General features: G+C 46.3%; 1 protein-coding gene across 2 annotated transcripts in view; it reads left to right on the top strand.

Moving 5' to 3' along the window:
• Positions 1-23,371, top strand: part of LOC134345851 (semaphorin-4F-like) — a 174,250-nt gene that overhangs the window by 117,713 nt on the left and 33,166 nt on the right. For both annotated transcript variants that reach the window (XM_063047154.1, XM_063047153.1), the window contains exon 7: positions 18,599-18,744. In XM_063047154.1, coding sequence (XP_062903224.1) covers positions 18,599-18,744 — 146 coding nt within the window. The remainder of the gene's footprint in view (positions 1-18,598; positions 18,745-23,371) is intronic.

The raw sequence follows: 23,371 nt of genomic DNA, 5'->3' as shown, positions 1-23,371 counted from the left end.
CTGTCAGAATACTCTCCACAGTACATCTATAGAAGTTTTTGAGTGTATTTGTTGACATACCAAATCTCTTCAAACTCCTAATGAAATATAGCCGCTGTTCTTGCCTTCTTTATAACTACATCGATATGTTGGGACCAGGTTAGATCCTCAGAGATCTTGACACCCAGGAATTTGAAACTGCTCACTCTCTCCAGTTCTGATCCCTCTATGAGGATTGGTATGTGTTCCTTCGTCTTACCCGTCCTAAAGTCCACAATCAACTCTTTCGTCTTACTGACATTGAGTGCAAGGTTGTTGCTACGACACCATTCCACTAGTTGGCATATCACACTCCTGTACGCCCTCTCGTCACTACATGAAATTCTACCAACATGGTTGTATCGTCAGCAAATTTATAGATGGTATTTCAGCTCTGCCTAGCCACACAGTCATGGGTATAGAGAGAGTAGAGCAGTGGGCGAAGCACACACCCCTGAGGTGCACCAGTGTTGATAGTCAGTGAAGAGGAGATGTTATCACCAATCCACACAGATTGTGCTCTTCCGGTTATGAAGTCGAGGATCCAATTGCAGAGGGAAGTACAGAGGCCCAGGTTCTGTAACTTCTCAATCAATATTGTGGCAATGATGGTATTAAGTACTGAACTATAGTCTATGAACAGCATCCTGACATAGGTGTTTGTGTTGTCCAGGTGGTCTAAAGCTGTGTGAAGAGCCATTGAGATTATATCTGCAGTTAACCTATTGTGGCGAAAGGCAAATTGCAATGCGTCCAGGCCCTTGCTGAGGTAGGAGTTCAGTCTAGTCATAACCAACCTCTCAAAGCATTTCATTACTGTGAGTGCTACCGGGCGATAGTCATTAAGGCAGCTCATATTATTCTTCTTAGGCATTGGTATAATCGTTGCCTTTTTGAAGCAAGTGGGAACTTCTGCCTGTTGCAGTGAGAGGTTGAAAATGTCCTTGAATACTCCCGCCAGTTGGTTGGCACAGGTTTTCAGAGCCTTATCAGGTACTCCATCGGGACCTTCCACCTTGGGAGGGTTCACTTTCTTTAAGACGCCTAACATCGGCCTCAGAGACCGATATCACGGGGTCATCGTGTGCAGCATATGTTTGGCCCATATCTATGTAAACCTTTCATATCTACATACCTATCAAAGTGTATTTTAAATGTCATTATTGTTGTACCTCAATCACTTCCTCTGGATGCTCCTTGCATATGTGCTCTATCTTCAGCGTCTATTTTTACATTAGTTCTATTGACCAGTCATGTCACTATCTGATACGGGAATTGCACTACATCTGACTGCAAGACCCTACAAAGGGTAGTGAGGACTGCTGAGAAGATCAATGGGGTCTCTCTTCCACTTTTTCAGAGATATTTATTGGGAGCGCTGCCTACATAGGACACTTAGCATTGTTGAGGAGTCCTAGCAACCATCCCACAATCTTTTTGACTCCCTACCATCAGGCAGGAGGTACTGTAGCATTAGGACAAGGACTGTTAGGATGGGAAACAGCTTCTTCCCCTAGGCAATGAGACTACTGAACTCCCTGACACTACTCTGGACTCATCACCCTTTTCCAAATATATTAACCAAAAATAACAGCAGAACCAAAGATCAGCTTAAGACTTCAAGTAAGCATCCTTCTTGAAGAAAATGGATGACATTTCGGGCTGAGACCCTTTATCAGGACTGAAAAGAAAGGGGGAAGAAGCCAACCCTTCCTTTCCAGTCCTGGTGAAGGCTCTTGGCTTGAAGTGTCAATTGTCTATTTCTCTCCATAGATGCTGCCTGACCTGCTGAGTTCCTCCAGCATTTTGTGTGTGTTCTTGATTAAAATACTGTGAAGCTGTTTCTTTATGCCTACAGTGATTGCACTTGCAAAAATGCCAACAAGTTATGAATCATATGATTGGCACAACAAGAATAAATAACATCAGCAAAGACAAGCTGTAGCCTTCGTGCAGAGCTTCAGACTTCTGTCGAATGGTATACTTCGGTTGACACGTCCTGCTGTTCCCTCAGTTCACAATAATGTAATCGCTGGTTAGATTGGACTGGCAAAGAACCCAGTCACAGAGGCACTGAGGACGCAGTATGATAGAGTGTCACATTCAGGATTTCCCACCATCAGTGACAATACGGCCTTTCATTTGTGGGTTCAGATATTGTTACACTATGCAAATCTACTTGGCATCTAACGTCGGCACCGAATGTACCATTTAAAGTTTAAAGCAACCACAATTCCTTCTTGAACATTGTGTAAAAAAAACTTTACAGCAGAGCCCAGCACCCGCACAAGGCACTGCCAGAGGCCATTTCTTCAGTGTTCCAAGTAAATATATTATTAATTTAGAGACATACAGTATATGTCACTATATGCAATCCTGAGATTCATTTTCTTGTGGGCATTCATAGTAAATATAAAGAAAGTCAGTAGAGTCGATGAAAAACCACACATGGTGATGATTGAGGGGTAGTAGCTGTTCCTGAGCCTGGTGCTGTGAGTCCTGAGGCTCTTGTACCTCCTTCCTGATGGCAGCAGTGAGAAGAGAGCGTGCTAATCTCTAACCTGCCTGAGTTCTCCCCTATCTCTGTTGCATAGCCCAGCACACCAGTATGAACAGCTTTAACTGCAGACGACGGTTCAGAATTGGAGTGAGGTTTGTGGAAGGTAGGGTACAATTGTTGGAGAAAGAAACATTAAAAAAAAACTTGCAAATGTAGAGTGTCTTTAACAATAAATGATTAACCTACTGCAATTGAGATCAGTGGTGTACTTTTTAGCTGTTGTTACGTAATGATAAGCTACTGATATGTGCACTGATCCCTGGTTACTGTTCAAAAGTCTGAGTAAAGTTTAATCAAGTTGGCCACTTTATTAGGTACACCTGTACATCTGTACACCTGCTTGTTACTGCAAATATCTAATCTGCCAATCATATGACAGCAACTCAATGCATATAAACTTGCTGATGTGGTCAAGAAACAGGGACACATCTTTTTCTCTTATTAGGGAGAGTGAGAGAGAGAGCCTGTAGTATGTCAAATTACTGAACGAGTAATCTTTGGGGTACTGCAAGTCTGTGTCTTTACTGATGCTTTGCTGCACGCTTGAGTGCTTGGTGGAGGGTGCTGATGCTTTTTTGCTGGTGTTGGTGGGGTTGTTGTTTTTCTGCTGTGTGGGAGGGAGGGGAGCTGGGGGGGCTTTGGGTTTCTAACATTTAACTGTCATTCATTCTTTGGAGCACTCCTCTGTTTTCGTAGATGTTTGCGAAGAAAAAGAATTTCAGGATGTATATTGTATACATTTCTCTGACATTAAGTGTACCTTTTGAAACCTATTGAAGTTCAGTTGTTGTACAGACCAAACATCAGAATGGAGAAGAAATGTGATCTATGTGACTTTGACTCTAGAGTGATTGTTGGTGCCATATGGGTGGTTTGAGTATCTCAGGAACTGCTGATCTCCTGGGATTTTCACACACAGTCTCTAGAATTTACAGAGGATGGTGTGAAAAACAGAGTGGTGGTTCTGCAGGTGAACATGCCTTGTTAGTGAGAGAGGTCAGAGGAGGATGGCGAGACCAGTTCAAGCTGACAGGAAGGCGACAGCAACTCAACTAACCACACGATACAGCAGTGGTGCGTAGAAGAACATCTCTGAACACAAAACACGTCAAACCTCAAAGTGGGGCTTCAGCAGCAGCAGACACAAACATACACTCAGTGGCCACTTTACTGGGTGCAGGAGGTACAGTATATGCTACCATGAAGTTAATTTTCTTTCAGGCATTTACATGAAAATGAAGAAATACATTAGAATTTAAGAAAAAAACTATACATACATAAAGACTGACAAACAACCAATGTGCAAAAGGCAAATAGTGCAAATAAAATAAAATATGCTGTATATTTAAATAAATAATACTGAAAACACGAGTTGTAATGAGTTGTTGAAGTGAGTCTGCAGGTTGCGTCGTGGAATCAGTTCAGTTGGCTTATATTGAGAAAATCAGAAATCACCCTTGTAGGCAATTATCCAAACCCTGCAGCAAATGATTTGAGAATAAACCTCCTTCCCAGCCTTTATACAGACATTCACGAGCCCCTCACCCTGTGACTCCCTGGCTGCAGGCTTGATTTCTGATCTTCTCTAAATAAGACTTATTCAGTAATTGTACAGTACCTTAGACCTCATGTGTTGATGTCTGCCTGAGTACCGGCTCCTCTGACAAAAATTTCTTTGGCCCACTGTAACCCAGTCATTTACAATGCCTAATCTATTGTATTAACTTAATTTTCCAGGTAGGAAAGTTTAATGGTTCGGTTGAAATTGCAACTCAGTGTAACCTACCAAATGTTGAAAGGCCTAGATAGAGTGGAGATGTTTCCTATAGTGAGGTAGTCTAGGACCAGAGGGCACAGTCTCTGAATAGAAGGACAGAGATAAGGAGGAAGTTCTTTAGCCAGAGGCTGGTGAATCTGTGGTATTTATTGCCACAGACAGCTGTGGAGCCAAGTCATTGGGTATATGTAAAGTGAAGTTTGAAATGTTCTTGATTAGAAAGGGTGTTACAGGTTACAGAGGAAGGCAGAAGGACAATCGACCATGATGGAATGGCTGAGCAGACTTGATGGGCTGAGTGGCAGAATTCTGCTGCTATTTCTTGTTACTTTATAGTCTAATAGTCTATTGCTGCTGCTGTGAAAATTGCAGATGATTTGGGAAGGATTTTTCTTCCCCGTCAGATTGCTGCTGTCACTGGCATTGGCTGCTGTGTGCAAATCTAGAAAAGGGTGAAAAAAGACAGTGGTTCAAAGTATAAAGACCTCAACTTTATCCCATTATGAGTGAGACCATGGTAGATAGCGGAAGCCCTGCAATTTCTCAGCTACTTAAAAAAAAAACCCATTAGGCTCCTAAACCAGCGTGGATACCTTACTCACCTCAACACTGAACTGATCACTGAACACAACCTGGGGACTCAATTTCAGGGACTCGCCAACTCATGTTCTCAGTATTATTTATTTATATTATGTATTATGACTTGTTATTTTCTATTTGCAGAAATTCTCCTCATCTGCACGTTGGCTGTTTGTCAATCTTTGTGTGTGGTTTTTTGCTGATTCTACAGTATTTCTCTGTTCCACCCTGCACTAGAAAGTGAATGGTAGTACTGTGGCGACCCACTTTCTGACACCCACGAACCGGCTCACGAAACAGCGCGCGCAGGCAGAGGGCCGGCAGCAAAAAGGGCGGGAACGGGAAGGCTTTAAAGCGGGCCGCGAAGTTTGAATAAACCTCTTTCATCGCAACTCTAACTCACCGACTCCGTGTGGTTATTCTAGCGCTGTGTGCAGCACACCGCTACAATTGGTGACCCCGACGGCCCAAACGATATTTGGACCAGAGATGACCGATGCTGCATCTGTTCACGCAGTTTCGTTAAAACTGCCAAGCTTCTGGACGCTGCGACCCCATTTATGGTTCGAACAAGCAGAAGCACAATTCCACATTCGGCAGATAACCTCGGAGTCCACTCGCTACTACTACGTGCTGAGCTCTCTTGACCAGGAGACTGCTGCACAAGTTGAGGAGTTTATACAGTCGCCCCCGGAGGACGGCAAATACACAGCATTCAAAACCCTGCTCATAAGGACTTTCGGACTCTCACGGCACGAACGAGCACGCCGCTTAATGCACCTGGATGGTTTGGGAGTCAGGCCGCCGTCAGCATTAATGAACGAGATGCTGGCCCTGGCTGAAGGACACAAACCCTGCCTCATGTTTGAGCAGGCGTTCCTAGAGCAACTGCCCGAGGACATATGCCTGCTGCTGTCTGACGCAGATTTCAGCAAACCCCGGGAGGTGGCGGCCCGAGCAGATGTGCTGTGGAATGCCAGGAAAGAGAGAGGGGCATCCGTCGCACAGATCACCAAGCCGCGTGCCCAACGACAGACCAGACCAGGCCTGGCAGCAGAGCCTACAAAACCCGGCGACGGAAGTGAGGAGCCCAACGAACAATGGTGCTTCTACCACCAGCGGTGGGGCACGGAGGCCCGCCGCTGCAGACCGCCCTGCAAATTCCCGGGAAACGCCAAGGCCCAGCCGCCACCGATCGCTACGGCGGCTGGCCATCAGGACAGCCTCCTGTACGTCTGGGACAAGCAGTCGGGACGCCGCTTTTTGGTCGACACCAGAGCGGAGATCAGCGTCTTACCTCCAACGAGTTACGAAACCTGCAACAGAGAACCGGGACCCACCCTGAGGGCCGCTAATGGCAGCACAATACGAACCTACGGCACCCGCACGGTGCGGCTACAGTTCAGCTCCAGCCGGTTCACGTGGGACTTCACACTGGCCGCCGTGGCCCAACCACTGCTGGGGGCAGATTTTCTACGAGCCCACAGCCTGCTGGTCGACTTGCAAGGGAAGCGATTAGTCCATGCCAAGACTTTTCAAACGTTCTCCCTGGGTGAAGCACAGTTGCCAGCCCCACATCTGGACTCCATCACGCTGTCCGACGATGAATTCACCAGGTTCCTGGCGGATTTCCCATCAGTACTGACACCGCAGTTCACGGCAGCCATGCCCAGACACGGAGTACAGCACCACATCCCGACCCAGGGACCACCTCTCCACGCCCGTGCTCGAAGGCTTCCCCCGGACAAGCTCCGACTGGTGAAGGAGGAGTTCAAGAAAATGGAGGAATTAGGGATCATACGACGGTCCGACAGCCCATGGGCCTCCCCCCTTCACATGGTGCCCAAGGCAACGGGGGGCTGGAGACCATGCGGTGACTACCGCAAACTGAACGAGGCTACAACGCCAGACCGCTACCCGGTGCCGCACATTCAAGACTTCGCAGCAAACCTACACGGCGCAAGGATCTTTTCCAAGGTAGACCTCGTCCGGGGATACCATCAAATCCCTGTACATCCGGACGACATCCCCAAAACAGCACTTATCACCCCGTTTGGACTTTTCGAATTCCTCTGAATGCCGTTTGGTCTAAAGAATGCCACACAGACTTTCCAGCGGCTAATGGACGCTGTGGGACGCGACCTGGACTTTGCATTCATCTATTTGGACGACATCCTCATAGCCAGCAGTAGTCGGCAGGAGCACCTGTCCCACCTCCGCCAGCTCTACTCCCGCCTGAGTGAATTCGACCTTGCAATCAATCCAGCCAAATGCCAGTTCGGACTCGACACCATCGACTTCCTGGGCTACAGGATTACTAAAGACGGGGCAACCCCGCTGCCCGCCAAGGTAGACGCGGTCCGCCACTTCCCCCGACCCAACACAATCAAAGGCTTGCAGGAATTCGTGGGTATGGTGAATTTCTACCACCGTTTCCTCCCCTCAGCAGCCCGAACCATGCGCCCCTTGTTCACTCTAATGTCGGGTAAGGGCAAGGACATTACCTGGAACAAAGAGGCCGCAACCGCTTTCGTTAAAACCAAAGAAGCCTTGGCAAACGCCGCGATGCTAGTGCACCCCAGAATGGACGTTCCTACTGCCCTCACGGTGGACGCATCCAACACAGCAGTCGGTGGGGTGCTGGAACAACTCATCGAGGGTCGCTGGCAACCCCTGGCGTTCTTCAGCAAACACCTACGACCACCCGAACTCAAATACAGTGCTATCGACCAGGAGCTATTGGCACTATACCTGGCAATCCGGCATTTCAGGTACTTCTTAGAAGGTAGGCCCTTCACCGTGTTCACAGACCACAAACCGCTTACCTTTGCGTTCACTAAGGTGTCCGACCCCTGGTCGTCCCGCCAGCAGCGACATCTGTCCTACATCTCCGAGTACACGACGGACATCCGGCATGTCTCTGGAAAGAACAATGTCGTGGCAGACGCACTTTCCAGACCTACCATACAGGCCCTGTCCCGGGGGTGGACTATGCAGCGCTGGCAGAGGCACAGCAGGCAGACGCTGAGATCCCCAGTTACAGGACTGCAGTCTCCGGTTTGCAGCCCCAAGACCTCCCCGTAGGCCCAGGTGAGAGGACCCTACTATGTGACGTAGCTACTGGCCAACCCCGCCCCGTCGTCCCAGCAGCCTGGCGCCGGCGGGTGTTCAAATCCATTCACAACTTAGCGCACCCCTCCATCAGGACAACCGTCCGGCTGGTCTCCAACAGGTTCGTGTGGCATGGACTTCTTAAACAGGTCAGTGAATGGGCCAAAACGTGCATGCAGTGCCAAACGGCCAAGGTGCAGCGGCACACCAAGGCTCCACCGCAGCGGTTCGAACCCACCCGCCGGAGGTTCGACCATATTCATGTGGATATCGTGGGGCCCCTGCCAGTGTCACGAGGAGCGCGGTACCTCCTAACTATGATAGACCGGTTCACCAGATGGCCAGAGGCAGTCCCGCTCAGCGACACCACCTCTGAATCCTGCGCCCGAGCACTGATCGCAACCTGGGTAGCCCGCTTTGGGGTACCAGCCCACATTACCTCCGACAGGGGCGCCCAGTTCACCTCCAGCCTGTGGTCGGCTATGGCCAGCCTTTTAGGAACACAGCTACACCACACAACTGCCTACCACCCACAGTCAAACGGACTAGTGGAGCGCTTCCACCGTCACCTGAAATCGGCTCTCATGGCCCGCCTGGAGGGGCCTAACTGGGTGGACGAACTTCCCTGGGTCCTGCTCGGAATCCGCACGGCGCCCAAAGAGGATCTACACACCTCGTCGGCCGAGTTGGTGTACGGCGCGCCCCTGGTCGTCCCAGGAGAGTTCATACCAGCCCCAAGGGGGCAAGAGGAAGAACCCACAGCAGTCCTGGACAGACTACGGGAGAGGCTCGGTAACCTGGCCCCCATACCCACTTCACAGCACGGACAGAGCCTGACCTGCGTACCCAAAGACCTGCAGAACTGTAAGTTTCTTTTTGTACGACGGGGAGGACACCGGGCACCGCTACAGCGGCCCTACGAGGGGCCGTTTAAGGTGATCAGCAACAACGGGTCCACGTTCGTGCTGGACATTGCGGGGAGAGAGGAGGTTTTCACGGTGGACCGACTCAAACCGGCCCATGTGGACTTGGCGCAACCGGTCCAGGCTCAGGCACCGCGGCGCAGGGGCAGACCTCCCAAACAGAGGCCGATCCAGACTGTGGACATTGGGGGAGGTATCGCCGGTTCTGGGGGGGGGGGGGGTTATGTGGCGACCCACTTTCTGACACCCACGAACCGGCTCACGAAACAGCGCGCGCAGGCAGAGGGCCGGCAGCAAAAAGGGCGGGAACGGGAAGGCTTTAAAGCGGGCCGCGAAGTTTGAATAAACCTCTTTCATCGCAACTCTAACTCACCGACTCCGTGTGGTTATTCTAGCGCTGTGTGTAGCACATCGCTACAGTACGATAGTGAAGGTGACAAATTCTCTGTGTACTTTGATAATAAATTTGCTTTGAAATTTGCACACTGCTGTTCAAAATCTTAGGCATTATACACACACGCACACGCACACACACACACACACACACACACGCACACGCACACGCACACACACACACACAGAGCTAGGGTGCCTGAGACTTTTGCACAGTACTGTAGTAATTTTATATATTGTACTGCTGCCACAAAAAACATGTCTGTAAGCGATGATACACCTGATTCTGATCTGGGGGTCTCTATTGTGGACTGAGAGTGGGAAGGGGACTGGGAGAGGGATTCATGGTTGGGAAAAGGGGAAGGGAGAGGGAGTGGGAAGCACCAGAGAGACATTCTATAAATATCAATAAACCAATTGTTTTGAATCAGATGACTTTGCCTGGTGTCTCAAGGCTGGGTGTGTTTGCACCCGGACCGCACCCCTCCCCTCACCAGTCCTGGCACTTCTTCTCTGTCACCTCTCCCACAACCCTGCCACAGTGCTCCGCCCTCACCATTCCCAACATCCTTTCCTCCTGCCAGATTTACAATCTCGCTCTCCGTTCTATGTTGACGAATACAGTACTGTGCAGAAGTTTTAGGCACCCTAGCGATATACAAACGTTTGTACATGTGCCTCAGACTTTTGCACTGTACTGCATATTCTACTTTTTAGTGAGGTTCTTACTTCAGGTTGTTACCCAGGCATGGTTGCTGCACTTATTTCAGATGGTTGTTCTTGGCTGTAATGTTGTTGGCCATGCTGGATTTAAAATATGGAAAAAATTGCTGAACTCGAATGGGTCAAGGGCAGTGGAAGCAGACAGATCAATTGTCTTCGTTCCTGCCGTGTTTTTGGAGATGGAGGCTGCCATTTTGTGGAACTGTTTTAATCCTCCATTTTGTGAGATGAAGTTGCTTTCCTTTCTGTGTTTTAAAATAAACACAATGTTGCTTCAGGTAATGGACTCGAGACCATTTCCAAATAAGAAATTATTTGTGGGGTGTTTTTGATATAATATAACATGTAGGTTTGTGAATATTGGGGTCTGTGCTTGCCTGGAGTGATTCGACTTGGTCACTGAAGAGCCAATAAAAAGATGTTAAAGGTCAGACACATGACCTAAAGCCAATGCCGCAGGAATGCAGTATTTGAATTGGTAAGGAACAAGTATTAAAGTGGACACTTTCAGTGTGCTATCAGCGATAATCCTCTCAAGAGACCCACCATTGCAAGGGAGAACCCCCATGCTGGGGGCTGGGAGAGGAAAGCATAGACCATCTGGCCAATGGAGATTGCCCATTTTGGTGCTATAAATTGGACAAGTTGTCCGAGTGAGTATTGGTACTGTGACGAGAATACACATAAATTAAGATGTTTGCTGGCCTGGGCTAGCACCAGTGGCATCAGCAGTTGGTCTGCCACCTGTCCTCAGGGGAGGGAGAGATAAGGAACACAATGAAGCAGCATTTGGAGATGTTAATGAAGGAGCCATCAGTCTGGGTATTGTCAAGATCAGCTCCCCCTTTGAACCCTGAACTGTTTGAAGTGATGGACAGGCGATACGCCAGCAGGGGGATAAAAAGGGACAGGTTCGCTGAGGCAGGACACACACGACACCACGAGGTAACGAGACCCTGGAAGCAGTGCCCCCCCCGCAAGTCGGCAGGAGTCGTTTTGGAAGGCTGGTGGCGGAACCAAGCCTTAAACGCACAGGGTGGAAAGGTACGATCAGCAGGAATCCAGTGTGTGTCCGCCCTTGCTTGGGTGCCGGGTTCACTGCAGAGGATCGACCGCATCTGGAGGAGGGGTCACAGTCGGTGACCTCAGGTGACATCACAAAGGACCCGCCCGAAAGCTGCTTGTGAGCAATATCGCCGGTCTGTGAGTGGAAGCCGTTTTGAATGATCAGTCGTTCCCGTTCTCTCTCTCCCTCCCCCCACGTTGTCCATCGCCATGGCAACGATTACTACGAACTGAACTAAATTGAACTGGACTTTGCGTCACTTTGAAATTGGTCATTTACCCCTAGACAACGATAGAGCTTGATTGATCCTGTTATCTTAATTCTGTGCACATGTGTGTTTATCATTGCTGAACTGTTGCATTTATTATCCTTTCGATTACTGTGTTGCTTGTTTCTTTAATAAAATTTTCTTAGTTCTAGTAATCCAGACTCCAACTGAGTGATCCATTTCTGCTGGTTTGGCAACCCAGTTACGGGGTACGTAACAGTACAAAGGGAGCAGCAGTATTTATGTTCTAAGTTGTTGGCCCAGGGGTCAACATAGTTCCATTGTGGCTTGTGCAGAGAGAATAAAGTGTGAGCGTCGATTAATTACGAGTTGTGTAGTGAATTGCCTAACCTAGTTTTGTTGATGAATGGTCAACACTGTTCTTCAAATGCAGATAAGCGCTAATCCTCATCCACACAAATCGTTAAATCGTTAATCCTGTAACGATGTGGTCAGTCAGCACGGATTTGTTAAGAACCTGCCATCTCTGGCTTAATGTATTCATTGATGGCAACAGTGACGTATTACTGAATCACCATCTTGATCCACTAATATCTGCCGGAGACGGATCAGGGTAGTGGGTAGCATGCTAGTCGAGGAGTTCTTTTAATCCTGAATAGTATTGACCTTCTTTGCTTGTTGTTGGAGATGTACTCATCCAGTCAAGTGGAGATATTCTACTACACTCTTGATGTGTGTGGTAAATAGTGGTAAGGTTTCACAAGTGAGCTGAATGAAGAAGTGTCACTTTGAGATTTCCAGCCCCTGAACAGCAACTAAGTGATTCTATGACTTGGATTGATTCAGGTTTTCGGGATATAGCAAGATTGGTAATGATTTGGTAAGATAGTTTGACCTGGTGTTTATAATTTTACTGTGATGAATTCCCAGATGCAGGCTAATCTGAAAATTGAAGTCTGTAGAATCCAAGGAAAGTTACATCCAAAGTTGACTCTCTGGCAAAAAGCAAAAAATAATAGTTGATAGATGTTTTACTGATTGGTAGACTGGCCATCAGGGAGCTACAATGCTGACTGCTCATCCTCTACTTTGTGTAATAATTAGACAGGAGTAGAAAATTTTGTTAGTACGTTTGAAAAATACATGTTACTTACATTGTCACAATGTGTGCTGGCAATATTGGAACCCAAGTGCGGAATAAAGACAGACTCTGCATAGAGATGACAACTACAATTTATTCACAAGAATTCCAACAGAACATCGGTGGCTTGGCCGAGTGACACTGGGAGATGTAACGTTCTCAAAACTCGGACCCTGCGATTGGCACTAATTGGACATCCACTTAAAATCTCACCAAGCTTGTCAGAATAACTTAACAAGCTCAAACAGAAAGCACCAGGAGACTGCATTACAGAGAGCGAATCGCTGGAGCAAAACACAAGGAGCTCTAAACGATTTTAACGATCTTATTAATCAACCATTAACCAATTCAGGTGCTCCAAAAACCTCGGAGCCCAATGCTCTCCAGCTCCCCGCACAGGTCTGATGAGCTCAGTTCATGTATGGTGTGTAGGACAGATCTTCTCTGCGGAACATTATCTTGTCTCAGCGGAATAGGCTTGTCAGTTCCTGAGATCCCAAGAGCGATGCCCTCTGGAGCTTAACTCCTTGCAGGGTCATCATGGCGTGGTTCCCTCATGGTCAAGGGGTGGCTGCAGATGAAGAGCGATCCAACTAATTCTCAACAGAGGAGCCGACAGAAGATGATGACAGTCCATCACAGGCAGAGCCATCCCCGCCATTGAACACATCTACAAAGAACGCTGGTATGAGAAAACAGTATCTGTCATGAACGCCCAGCATCCAGGGCACGCAGTCTTCTAGCTGCTGCTATCAGAAAGGAAATGCCAGAGCCTTGGGTCGTACACCACCAGGTTCAGGTACAGTTACTACCCTTCAACCATCAGACTCCTGAACCAGAGTGGATAACTTCACCCAACTCAACGCTGAACTGATTCCGCAACCTATGGACTCACTTTCAAGGACTCTACAGCTTAGTATCTATTATTTAACTTTTTTATTATTTGCAGTTTGTCTTCTTTTGCACATTGTTTGTTTGTCAGTCGCTGTTGATGTATAGTTTTTCATAAATTCTATTGTATTTCTTGATTTTCTGCAAAAGCCTACAAGAAAGTAAATCTCAAGATAGTATATGGTAACGTATATGTTTATTGATTGTAAATTTACTTTGAATTTTGAGCATTCTTACAATCTATAGAATATTGAACAATATAGTATCAAGCCAAGAGATTCAGTATGTACTGTGTATTAAGAATAAAAGGGTTGCTTGGGAGAGAATGGATCAGCACGTGGGACAAAATGGGTGAGATTTTTAATATACATTTCTTTTCAGTTTTCACTGTGGATTAGGGGTTGCTGTAGCAGCGTCATAGTTAGCACAACTCTTGTCGTAGCTTGGGCCGTTTGATTTGGGCATCCTCTGTAAGAGGTTCGCATGTCCTTCCCGTGAGCGCTTCAGTTTCCTCCAGGTGCTCTGGTTTCCTCCCACAGTCCAAAGATGTACCGCTTAGTAGGTGCATTGATCATTGTGAATTGCCCTGCGATTAGACTAGGATTAAATAAGTGTGCTGCTGGGCAGTGTGTCTCGGTGGGCCGGAAAGGCCTGTTCCGTGCTGTTTCCCTGGTGAGACCACACCTGGAGTACTGTGTACAGTTTTGTTCTCCAAATTTGAGGAAGGACATTCTACCTATTGAGGGAGTGCTGCGTAGATTCACAAGATGAATTCCCGGGATGGCGGGACTGTCATATGTTGAAAGATTGGAACGACTGGGGATGTATACACTGGAATTTAGAAGGATGAGAGGGGATCTGATTGAAACATATAAGATTATTAAGGGATTGGACACGCTAAAGTCAGGAAACATGTCCCCGATGTTGGGGGAGTCCAGAACCAGAGGCCACAGTTTACGAATAAGGGGTAGAGAATTTAGAACGGAGTTGAGGAAGAACTTTTTCACACAGAGGGTTGTGGTTCTGTGGAATGCTCTGCCTCAGAAGGCAGTGGAGGCCAATTCTCTGGATTTTTAAAGAAAGAGTTAGATAGAGCTCTTAATGATAGCAGAGTCAAGGGATATGGGGAGAAGGCAGGGAAAGGGTACTGATTGTGGATGATCAGCCATGATCACAGTGAATGGTGGTGCTGGCTCGAAGGGCTGAATGGCCTACTCCTGCACCTATTGTCTATTGTTTCACTAAATAAATAAATATGATGTAAGTTAAGGAAATGAGGGAGTGAATGGTGTTGTCTTAGAGCACATACACATTAGCTGGGAAGAGTTTATCAGAAGCCTTAAAGTGCATCAAGGTGGGTAAAACCCTTGGGCATGAACCTTGTTGGAAGCCAGGCAAGTACTTGCAGAGATTTTTGCTTAATCTCTCGTCACTGATGAAATTCCAGAGGACTGTAGAGCAGCTAATGTGGTGCCGTTGTTTAAAGAAGGGAGCAGAAAGAAGCTGGGAAACAAGAGACCTGTGGGTGTAACATCAATGGTGAGTAAACTGTGTGAGGGCATTCTGAAGGACAGGATCTACCAACATCTGAAGAGACAGGATCTGATTTGGGACAGTCGACACGGTTTTGTACGTGGGAAATCGTGTCTGATAAATCAAGAACTCCAAGAGTTCTTCCAAGAAGAGGATAGATGAGGATAGGACTAGGCAGTGATGTTGACAGTCAGGGTGCTCTCCACTGTTCATCTGTAGAAGTTGGCAAGAGTGTTTGGTGACATACCAAATATTCTCAAACAGTTTAGACTAGCCGTTGTCATTCGTTCATGATTGTTTCCGTGTGTTGGGCCCAAGTTGATCCTCTGAGATGTTGACGCCTTGGAACTTGAAGCTGTTCACTGTTTCCATTGCTGATCCCTCGATGAGACTGGTGTGTTCTCCTGACTTCCCCTTCCTTGGACTTGCTGCCATTGAGTGGGCTGTTGATGTTGCGATACCACTCAATCTGCTGATGTATCTCACTCCTATATCAAAATTCAAAATAAATTTATTGTCAAAGTACATATTTGCCACCATGTACAACCTTGAGATTCATGTTCTTGTAGGCATACTCAATAAATCCGTAATAATCACAATAGAATCAATGAAAGACCACACCAACTTGGGCGATAAACCAGTATACAAAAGACAACAAACTGTGCAAATACAAAAAGAAAGAAATAATAATAAATAAGCAATAAGTATTGAGAACATGAGATGAAGAGACCTTGAAAGTAGTCTATAGGCTGTGGGAACATTTCAATGATGGGGCAAGTAGAGTTCAGTGAAGTTATCCCCTTTGTTTCAAGATCCTGAATCCTGATGGTTGAGGAGTAATAACTATTCCTGAACTTGGTGGCGTGAGTCCTGAGATTCTTGTAGCTTGTTCCTGAAGACAGCAGCGAGAAAAGATCATGTCCTGGATGCTGGAAGTCCCTGACAATGGATGCTGCTTTCCTGCGACAGCACTCTGTATAGATGTGCTCTATAGAGGGGAGGACTTTACCCACAATGGACTGGGCTGTATTCACTACTTTTCATAGGATTTTCCATTCAAGGGCATTGGTGTTTCTATACCAGGTTGTGATACAGCCAGTCAATATACTCTCCACCACACATCTATAGAAGTTTGTCAAAGTTTTAGATGTCACGCCGAATCTTGGCAAGCTCCTCAAGAAGTAGAGTTGCTGCTTTGCTTTCTTCATAACTGTTACAAGAATCATCTCTTGCAATAATAGTCAGTGAGGCGCAGAGAATCTGTATTTTCCAACAAGTAACTTTTATTGTTGCAACTAAAAGGCATGTGGGTTCACAAACCAACTACCTGTGTGCACCCTGTTAGAATTCCCTGTCCATCCATGAACAGTCAGCGAAGAGAAAAGGTACTACCTGGGAAAGGAGTCTACGCTGGTTTAGCGTTCCTCATGGTCCTGACCTCCATATGTCTGTGGGGTTGTCCTCATCTGCAATGGTTGGTCTCTGGTTGCTGGAGAGTTACCGTCCCTGCTTATGGAGCTCCTGACTCTTATAGTGTTCCTCGTTAATTGAACTGTTGGATCTCCATCCCATTGGCTCAAGGTCACTTGACCTGCCTGGGTCACCTGCTTACTGATTCTAATCCAGGGCTACAACCAACATTGTTTCATGGTTCTGCCCACCCCAACCTTGTCTGTTTGTGTCTTTCAACTCTGATTGGTCTAAACCATTTAAATGAGGTGACCCAGACAGAGCCTGACAAGATTACAAATTTCTTCATTGGTAGGTCTGGCATTTTACATAATAAATAGCTACTCATCTAAAAATGGTCTCAGGTTTAACAGGTCATTGCCTGAAGTTCCTTGTGTCCACATTCAGCTGCTCTGATTCGATCATCCCAGAGCAAGAGTCAGTTCAGAGACCACAAGATGGGGGGAAATAGAGACAACTGGTTTGTCTGCTTCCCCTGTCCTTGACTCGTCAAACCCACTAATTGTAGATTGTAGTAGTTTCTTCTGGCCAACAGCACTTACATGCTGGGTCCAGGATAGGGCCTCTAAAATGATAACACTGAGGAATTAGAAATTACTGACCCTCTCCACTTCTCACCCCCCCCCCCCGCGCAGTGAGGACTGGCTTATGGACCTCCGTTTCCTCCTCTTGAAGTCAATAATCAGCTCGTTGTTCTTGCAGACATTGAGTGTGAAGTTGTTGTTCTGGCACCTCTCGGCCAGCTCCCTGTTGCCATCTCACTGTATATTTCTCTGATCGTTATTACTGATTTAATTCAGATGTACGGTATATAGTTGAATTAAAATTTTCTGATAACAGTGCTCCAAAAACATTTTCCTTTCAGCATCCCTGATGGCTGTGTAACGGCAAAACTGACCAAAATCAAAACAATTGCTGCCTACCTGCAAACATATTGTTACGTACCCCGTAACTGGGTTGCCAAACCAGCAGAAATGGATCACTCAGTTGGAGTCTGGATTACTAGAACTAAGAAAGTTTTATTAAAGAAACAAGCAACACAGTAATCGAAAGGATAATAAATGCAACAGTTCAGCGATGATAAACACACATGTGCACAGAATTAAGATAACAGCATCAATCAAGCTCTATCCTTGTCTAGGGGTAAATGACCAAATTTCAAAGTGACTCAAAGTTCAGTCCAGTTTAGTAGGTCAGTTCGCAGTAATCGTTGCCATGGCGATGGACAACGTGGGGGAAGAGAGAGATAGAACAGGAACAACTGATCATTCAGAACGGCTTCACTCACAGACCAGCGGGATGGCTCACAAGCAACTTTTGGGCGGGTCCTTGGTGATGTCACCTGAGGTCACCGACTGTGACCCCTCCTCCAGATGCGGTCGATCCTCTGCAGTGAACCCGGCACCCAGGCAAGGGCGGGCACACACCGGGTTCCCGCTGATCGTACCTTTCCACCCTGGCCATTGTCTGGTACTTCTCACCCACTCGTGAGAGGCGCACCGCTTCCAGGGTCTCGTTACCTCGGGTGGCGTGTGTCCTGCCTTAGCGAACCGGTCCCTTTTTATCCCCCTGCTGGGGTATTGCCTGTCCATCACTTCAAACAGTTCAGGGTTCAAAGGGGGAGCCGCTCCAGACAGCTCTCTCTCCCCCGTCCCTTCATTACACATCTCCAGACGCTGCTCCATTGTTCCTTATCTCTCCTTCCCCTGAGGGCAGGTGGCAGACCACTTGCTGATGTCACTGATGCTAACCCAGGCCAGCAAACATCTTAATTTTATGTGTATTCTCGTCACAATATGAACTTGTTATACTTGCGTGACATGTCCACAGCTCCAATGATTGCTCTAAGAAGTCGAGCCCTTTATTCGATCCTTTATTAGCAAATGTATAATTAAGCATTATTAAGCATTATCTCAGTGGTCAGCAAAGAAATGACCTCTGCTGGCCCCAGGCTACAAACGGCCACAAAATAAGCATGATTACAAAGGTAATTCCCCTTCACTTTTACCGCACCCCCACTGATGGGATGAATTTCCTTAATAAACAGGTAATGCAGAATACATGGCTCTTACAAGCTAAATGTGGAAGGGACCGACACCTGCTGTTTTGTTGTATCTGTTTATTCAGTAAGCAAGCACTTTATCAGTTATATTGGCAGTAATCTAACTTTCTGCTTCCTCCTAGATCCACAGTTTGTGGGATCAACATTTGTCAGGGAAAATGAAGGGAGTGGTGACGATGACAAACTCTACTTTTTCTTCAGTGAGGTAGCTCGAGAGTTTGACTACTATAAGATCCCGCGAGTTCCGAGGGTGGCCCGTGTTTGCAAGGTCAGTTTGGAGCCCTCCAAGCCCTTCAGATCTATTTACACAATTTCTGCAGAAAAGAACAAAGACTTCACCACCAAGAGGGGTTATGCTCTTCACACAGAGGGTGGTGTGAGTGAGGAGCGAGCTGCAGGCAGAAATACTGGATGTGGGTTTGATTTCAACACTTAAGAAAAATTTGGATAGGTACACGGATGGGGGGGGGCGGGTGGGGTGGTGACAGGGTGGAGATGCATCTCTTCCAAAGAAGGTGTAATGTGCTCCTTCTCTCCACTAGCCTAAACGTCACCCGTGGGCAAGATGTAGCCCCTGCTTAACCCCCCGATCAGGGTCACGTGAAGCCATAGGAGCAGGTGGTGGATGGTCGTATGAGCAACTGGTGTCTATCACAAGTCCTGGTTATGTGACCACTGACGCCAGGCAGACAATCTCTGATTTTGAGTGTTGATAATGGCTGGGGCCACCCGTCTTGTAAAGACACTGCCCAGAAGAAGGCAATGGCAAATCATTTCTGTCGAAAAATTTGCAAGAGCAATCATGGCCAAGGCTATGATCGCCCACCGCAACAGCACATAAAGAATGATTGACATGGACGCAGCGGTATGGAGAGCCATGGTCCGGGTGCAAGTTGATTGAAGTAGGCAGAATAATAGTTCAGCATGAATGAGATGGACCGAAGGATCTGTTTCTGTGCTGTAGTGCTTTATGACACTAAGAATACTTTTGATTGAACTCAACACTACTTCCTCATTTTAACTATATCTCTTTAGAAGTGTTTTCTCTATATTTTTGTCACATTTCTAAGGTGACTGAATTCAACATGTTAGTCGAATGTTGCAGAATCATCATTCTCGATTCACACTTCTCTGATATTAAGGACCAAGACGCTGGAGGTCGGGACAAAGCAGAAAATTCTAGATTGGTAATAGGGAAATTATTGGAAAAGATTCTCATAGACAGCGTCTGCCCAGATTTGGAAAAGTGTGTACTTATTAGGAGTAGTCAACATCGTGTTGTGGAGATCCAATTTCATAGTTGAGTTCTTTGAGAAAGTGCCGAAGATGGTTGATGAGTGTAGGCAGTGGGATATTATCTACATGGACCTTAGTTTGATGAGGACCTCCTTAGTAGGCTGGCCCAGAAGATTAAGTCACATGGAATACAAGGCGAGTTGGTAAATTGGATCGACAGTTGGCTTGCACGTGAAAGACAGAAGGTAATAGTGCAGAGGGGCATCCCTCATTGGAGGTGTTCCGCATGGATCCCAGCTGGGATTCCCATGTAAATGATATGGATGAAAGTGCACATGAGAAATGGTGGAGTTGTGATTAGTGAGAAAGATTGTTACATGATGTGAAGACAGACTCCGACGGATTGAGCGGACGAGACCAATGGAAGGTCCAATGGTCAAGAAGGCGGTCTCTGCAAGCGTCATGGAACGTGTAGAGCAGGACAAGACACAGAAGACGTCCTGGTCATCCACTGCGCCTAGTCCCATCTCCAGCCGTCTCAACTCTTGTCTTGCCACTGGATCCAGATGGGAATTGGGAAGAGAGAGTGAGGTTGACACTGCGCAACTCTCCCTCACTTAAATCCAAATCAAGTGCTAGTCTCGACACCATAAAGAACAGCCGGCTGGTGGCGTTGTGACATCAGCGCCGGACTCTGGGAGCGAAGGTTCCTGAGTTCGAATCTGATAGAGCCGCTCCCGGGCACGCTTTCCATCTGTGCCGGGTTGAGTGTCGAGCTAGCAACTCGACCTCGTAAAAAAGTACTAATGGTGTCGAGGTCTTCATCGATGACGATGGACGAACCTTGTTACATGATATAGCACAGTATAGATCAGTTGGAAATGGCAGATGGAATTTAATCTAGATAAGTGTGAGATGTATAATTTTGGGTGTCAAATCTAAGAAAATTATACAAAATACAGAAATGCTGTCCTACAAGCATTTTTCTTTATCTGTCTCAAGTTCTGGGCTTGTACTAGCTGGAGTTTAGAAGAATGGAGGGGGGGAATCTCATTGAAGCCTATTGAATATTGAAAGGCTGAGAAAGAGTGGACATAGAGAGTATGTTTCCTATAGTGGGGGAGTCTAAGACCAAAGGACTCAGCCTCCTAATACAAGGACATCCCTTTAGAGTAGAGATGAGGAGGAATTTCTTTAGCCAGAGGCTGGTGAATTTGTGGAAGTGTTTCCACAGAGTTCTGTGGAGACCAAGTCATTAGGTATACATAAAGCAGAGATTGATAGACTCTTGATTAGTAAGGGTGTCAAAGATTATGGAGGGAATATAGGAGAATCGAGCTGAGAGGTATAATAAATCTGCCATGATGGAATGACACCACAGACTCAATGGGTTAAATAGCCGAATTCTGCTCCTATGTCTTATGGTCTAAGTTCTCCTGAGAGTCGAGGATTCAAATTTTGTTCTTTTTAATGATAAAAGTCCATAAGACCATAAGATATAGGAGTAGAATTAGGCCATTTGGCACTTCAAGTCTCTCCACCATTTAATCTTGGCTGATCCTTTTCTTTCCCCTTCTCAACCCCACTCCCGGGCCTTCTCCCCATAACCTATGATGCTGTGTCCAATCCAGAACCTATCAAGCTCTGCCTTAAATACCCTCGACGACCTGGCGTCCACAGCTGCCTGTGGTAATAAATTCCCTAAATTCGTCACCCTCTGGTTAAAGAAATTTCTCTGCATCTCTGTTATAAATGGACACCCATCTATCCTGAGGCTGTGACCTCTTGTCCTAGCCTCCCCCATCATGGGAAACATCCTTTCCATATCTGTCTAGGCCTTTCAACACTCAAAAGGTTTCAATGAGATCCCTCCTCTTCTTTCTGAATTCCAGTGAGTACAGATCCAGAGCTATCAAATGTTCCTCGTATGATAACCCCTACATTCCCAGAATCATCCTTGTGAACCTCCTCTGGACCCTCTCCAATGCCAGCACATCCTTTCGTAGATGAAGAGCCCAAAACTGTTCACAATACTCAAGGTGAGGCCTCACCAGTACCTTATAAAGCCTCAGCATCACATCCTGCCTCTTGAAATAAATGCTAACATTGCATTTGCCTTCCTCACCACCAACTCTACCTGCAAGTTAACCTTTAGGGTGTTCTGCACAAAGACTCCAAAGTCCCTTTGCATCTCAGATTTTTGGATTTTCTCCCCACTTAGAAAATAGTCTGCACATTTATTTGTACCTTCAAAGTGCATGACCAGGCATTTTCAAACATTGTATTTCATTTGCCACTTTCTTGTCCATTATCCTAATCTGTCTAAGTCCTCTTGCAGCCTACCTATTTCCTCAACGCTACCTGCCCCTCCACCAATCTTCATATCATCTGCAAACCTGGCAACAAAGCTATCTATTTCATCATTTAAATAATTTATATACAGCATAAAAGGTAGTAGTCCCAACACCGACCCCTGTGGAACACCACTAGTCACTGGCAGCCAAACAGAAAAGGATCCCTTTATTCCCACTCATGCCTCCTACCAATCAGCTAATGCTCTAACCTGTAATATGTACCATGGGCCCTTAATTTGGTAAGCAGCCTCATGTATGGCACCTTGTCAAAGGCCTTCTGAAAATCCAAATATACAACATCCACTGCATCCCCTTTGTCTACTTGTAATTTCCTCAAAGAATTCCAACAGGTTTGTCCCTTAAGGAAACCACGCTGACTTTGTCCTATCTTGTCCTATTTCACCAAGTACTCCATAATCATATCCTTAACAATTGACTTAAGATTTTCCAAACCACTGAGGTCAGGCTAACTGGTCTATAATTTCCTTTCTGCTTCCTTCCTCCTTTCTTAAAGAATGGAGTGATATTTGCAATTTTCCAGTCCTCTGGCACCATGCCAGAGTCCAACGATTTTTGAAAGATCATTACTAATACCTCCACAATCTCTAACACTATCTCTTTCAGAACTCTAGGGTGCAGTTCATCTTGTCCAGATGACATATGTACCCTCAGACCTTTCAGCTTTTGGAGCACCTTTTCTCTTGTAATAGAACTGCACCCAGTTCTCTTCCGTCAGACCCTTCAACATCTGGCACACTGCTAGTGTCTTCCACAGTGAAGGTTGATGCAAAATACTCATTTAGTTCATCCGCCATCTCCTTGTTCCCTGTTATTATTTCTCTGGCCTCATTTTCTAGCGGTCCCATATCCACTCTCACTTCTCTTTTATTTATCACATAATTGAAAAGGCTTTTACTATCCACTTTGATATTATTTGCTAGCCTGCATTCATATTTCATCCTTTCCCTCCTAACAATTCTTTTAGTTGCCCTCTCTATGTTTTTAAAAACTTCCCAATTTTCTGTCTTACCACTAATTTTTGCATTGCTGCATACCCTCTTTTGCTTTTACATTAGCTTTGACTTTAAATTCTTTTTTAAGTTGTTAGTTGTATCAATGCACTTTAATTGCTCATTCACTTCATAAGTTCATTAGGGTTAGGAGGGTGTCACTGAACTCCTTGAGCCTATTCTGTCATTCAGTGAGATAATGTCTAATCTGTGATTGAACTTCACATACCTTTTCCTGTAGTCCATGATGACCTATAAAGATTGTCAGCTGTTCCTGTACGTCAACCATCATAAT

The sequence above is a fragment of the Mobula hypostoma genome, chromosome 4 (assembly GCF_963921235.1).
Source record: "Mobula hypostoma chromosome 4, sMobHyp1.1, whole genome shotgun sequence".
NCBI lineage: Eukaryota > Metazoa > Chordata > Chondrichthyes > Myliobatiformes > Myliobatidae > Mobula > Mobula hypostoma.
Note: the sequence above shows the minus strand (reverse complement) of the source record. Positions and strands in the feature narration are given on the sequence as shown.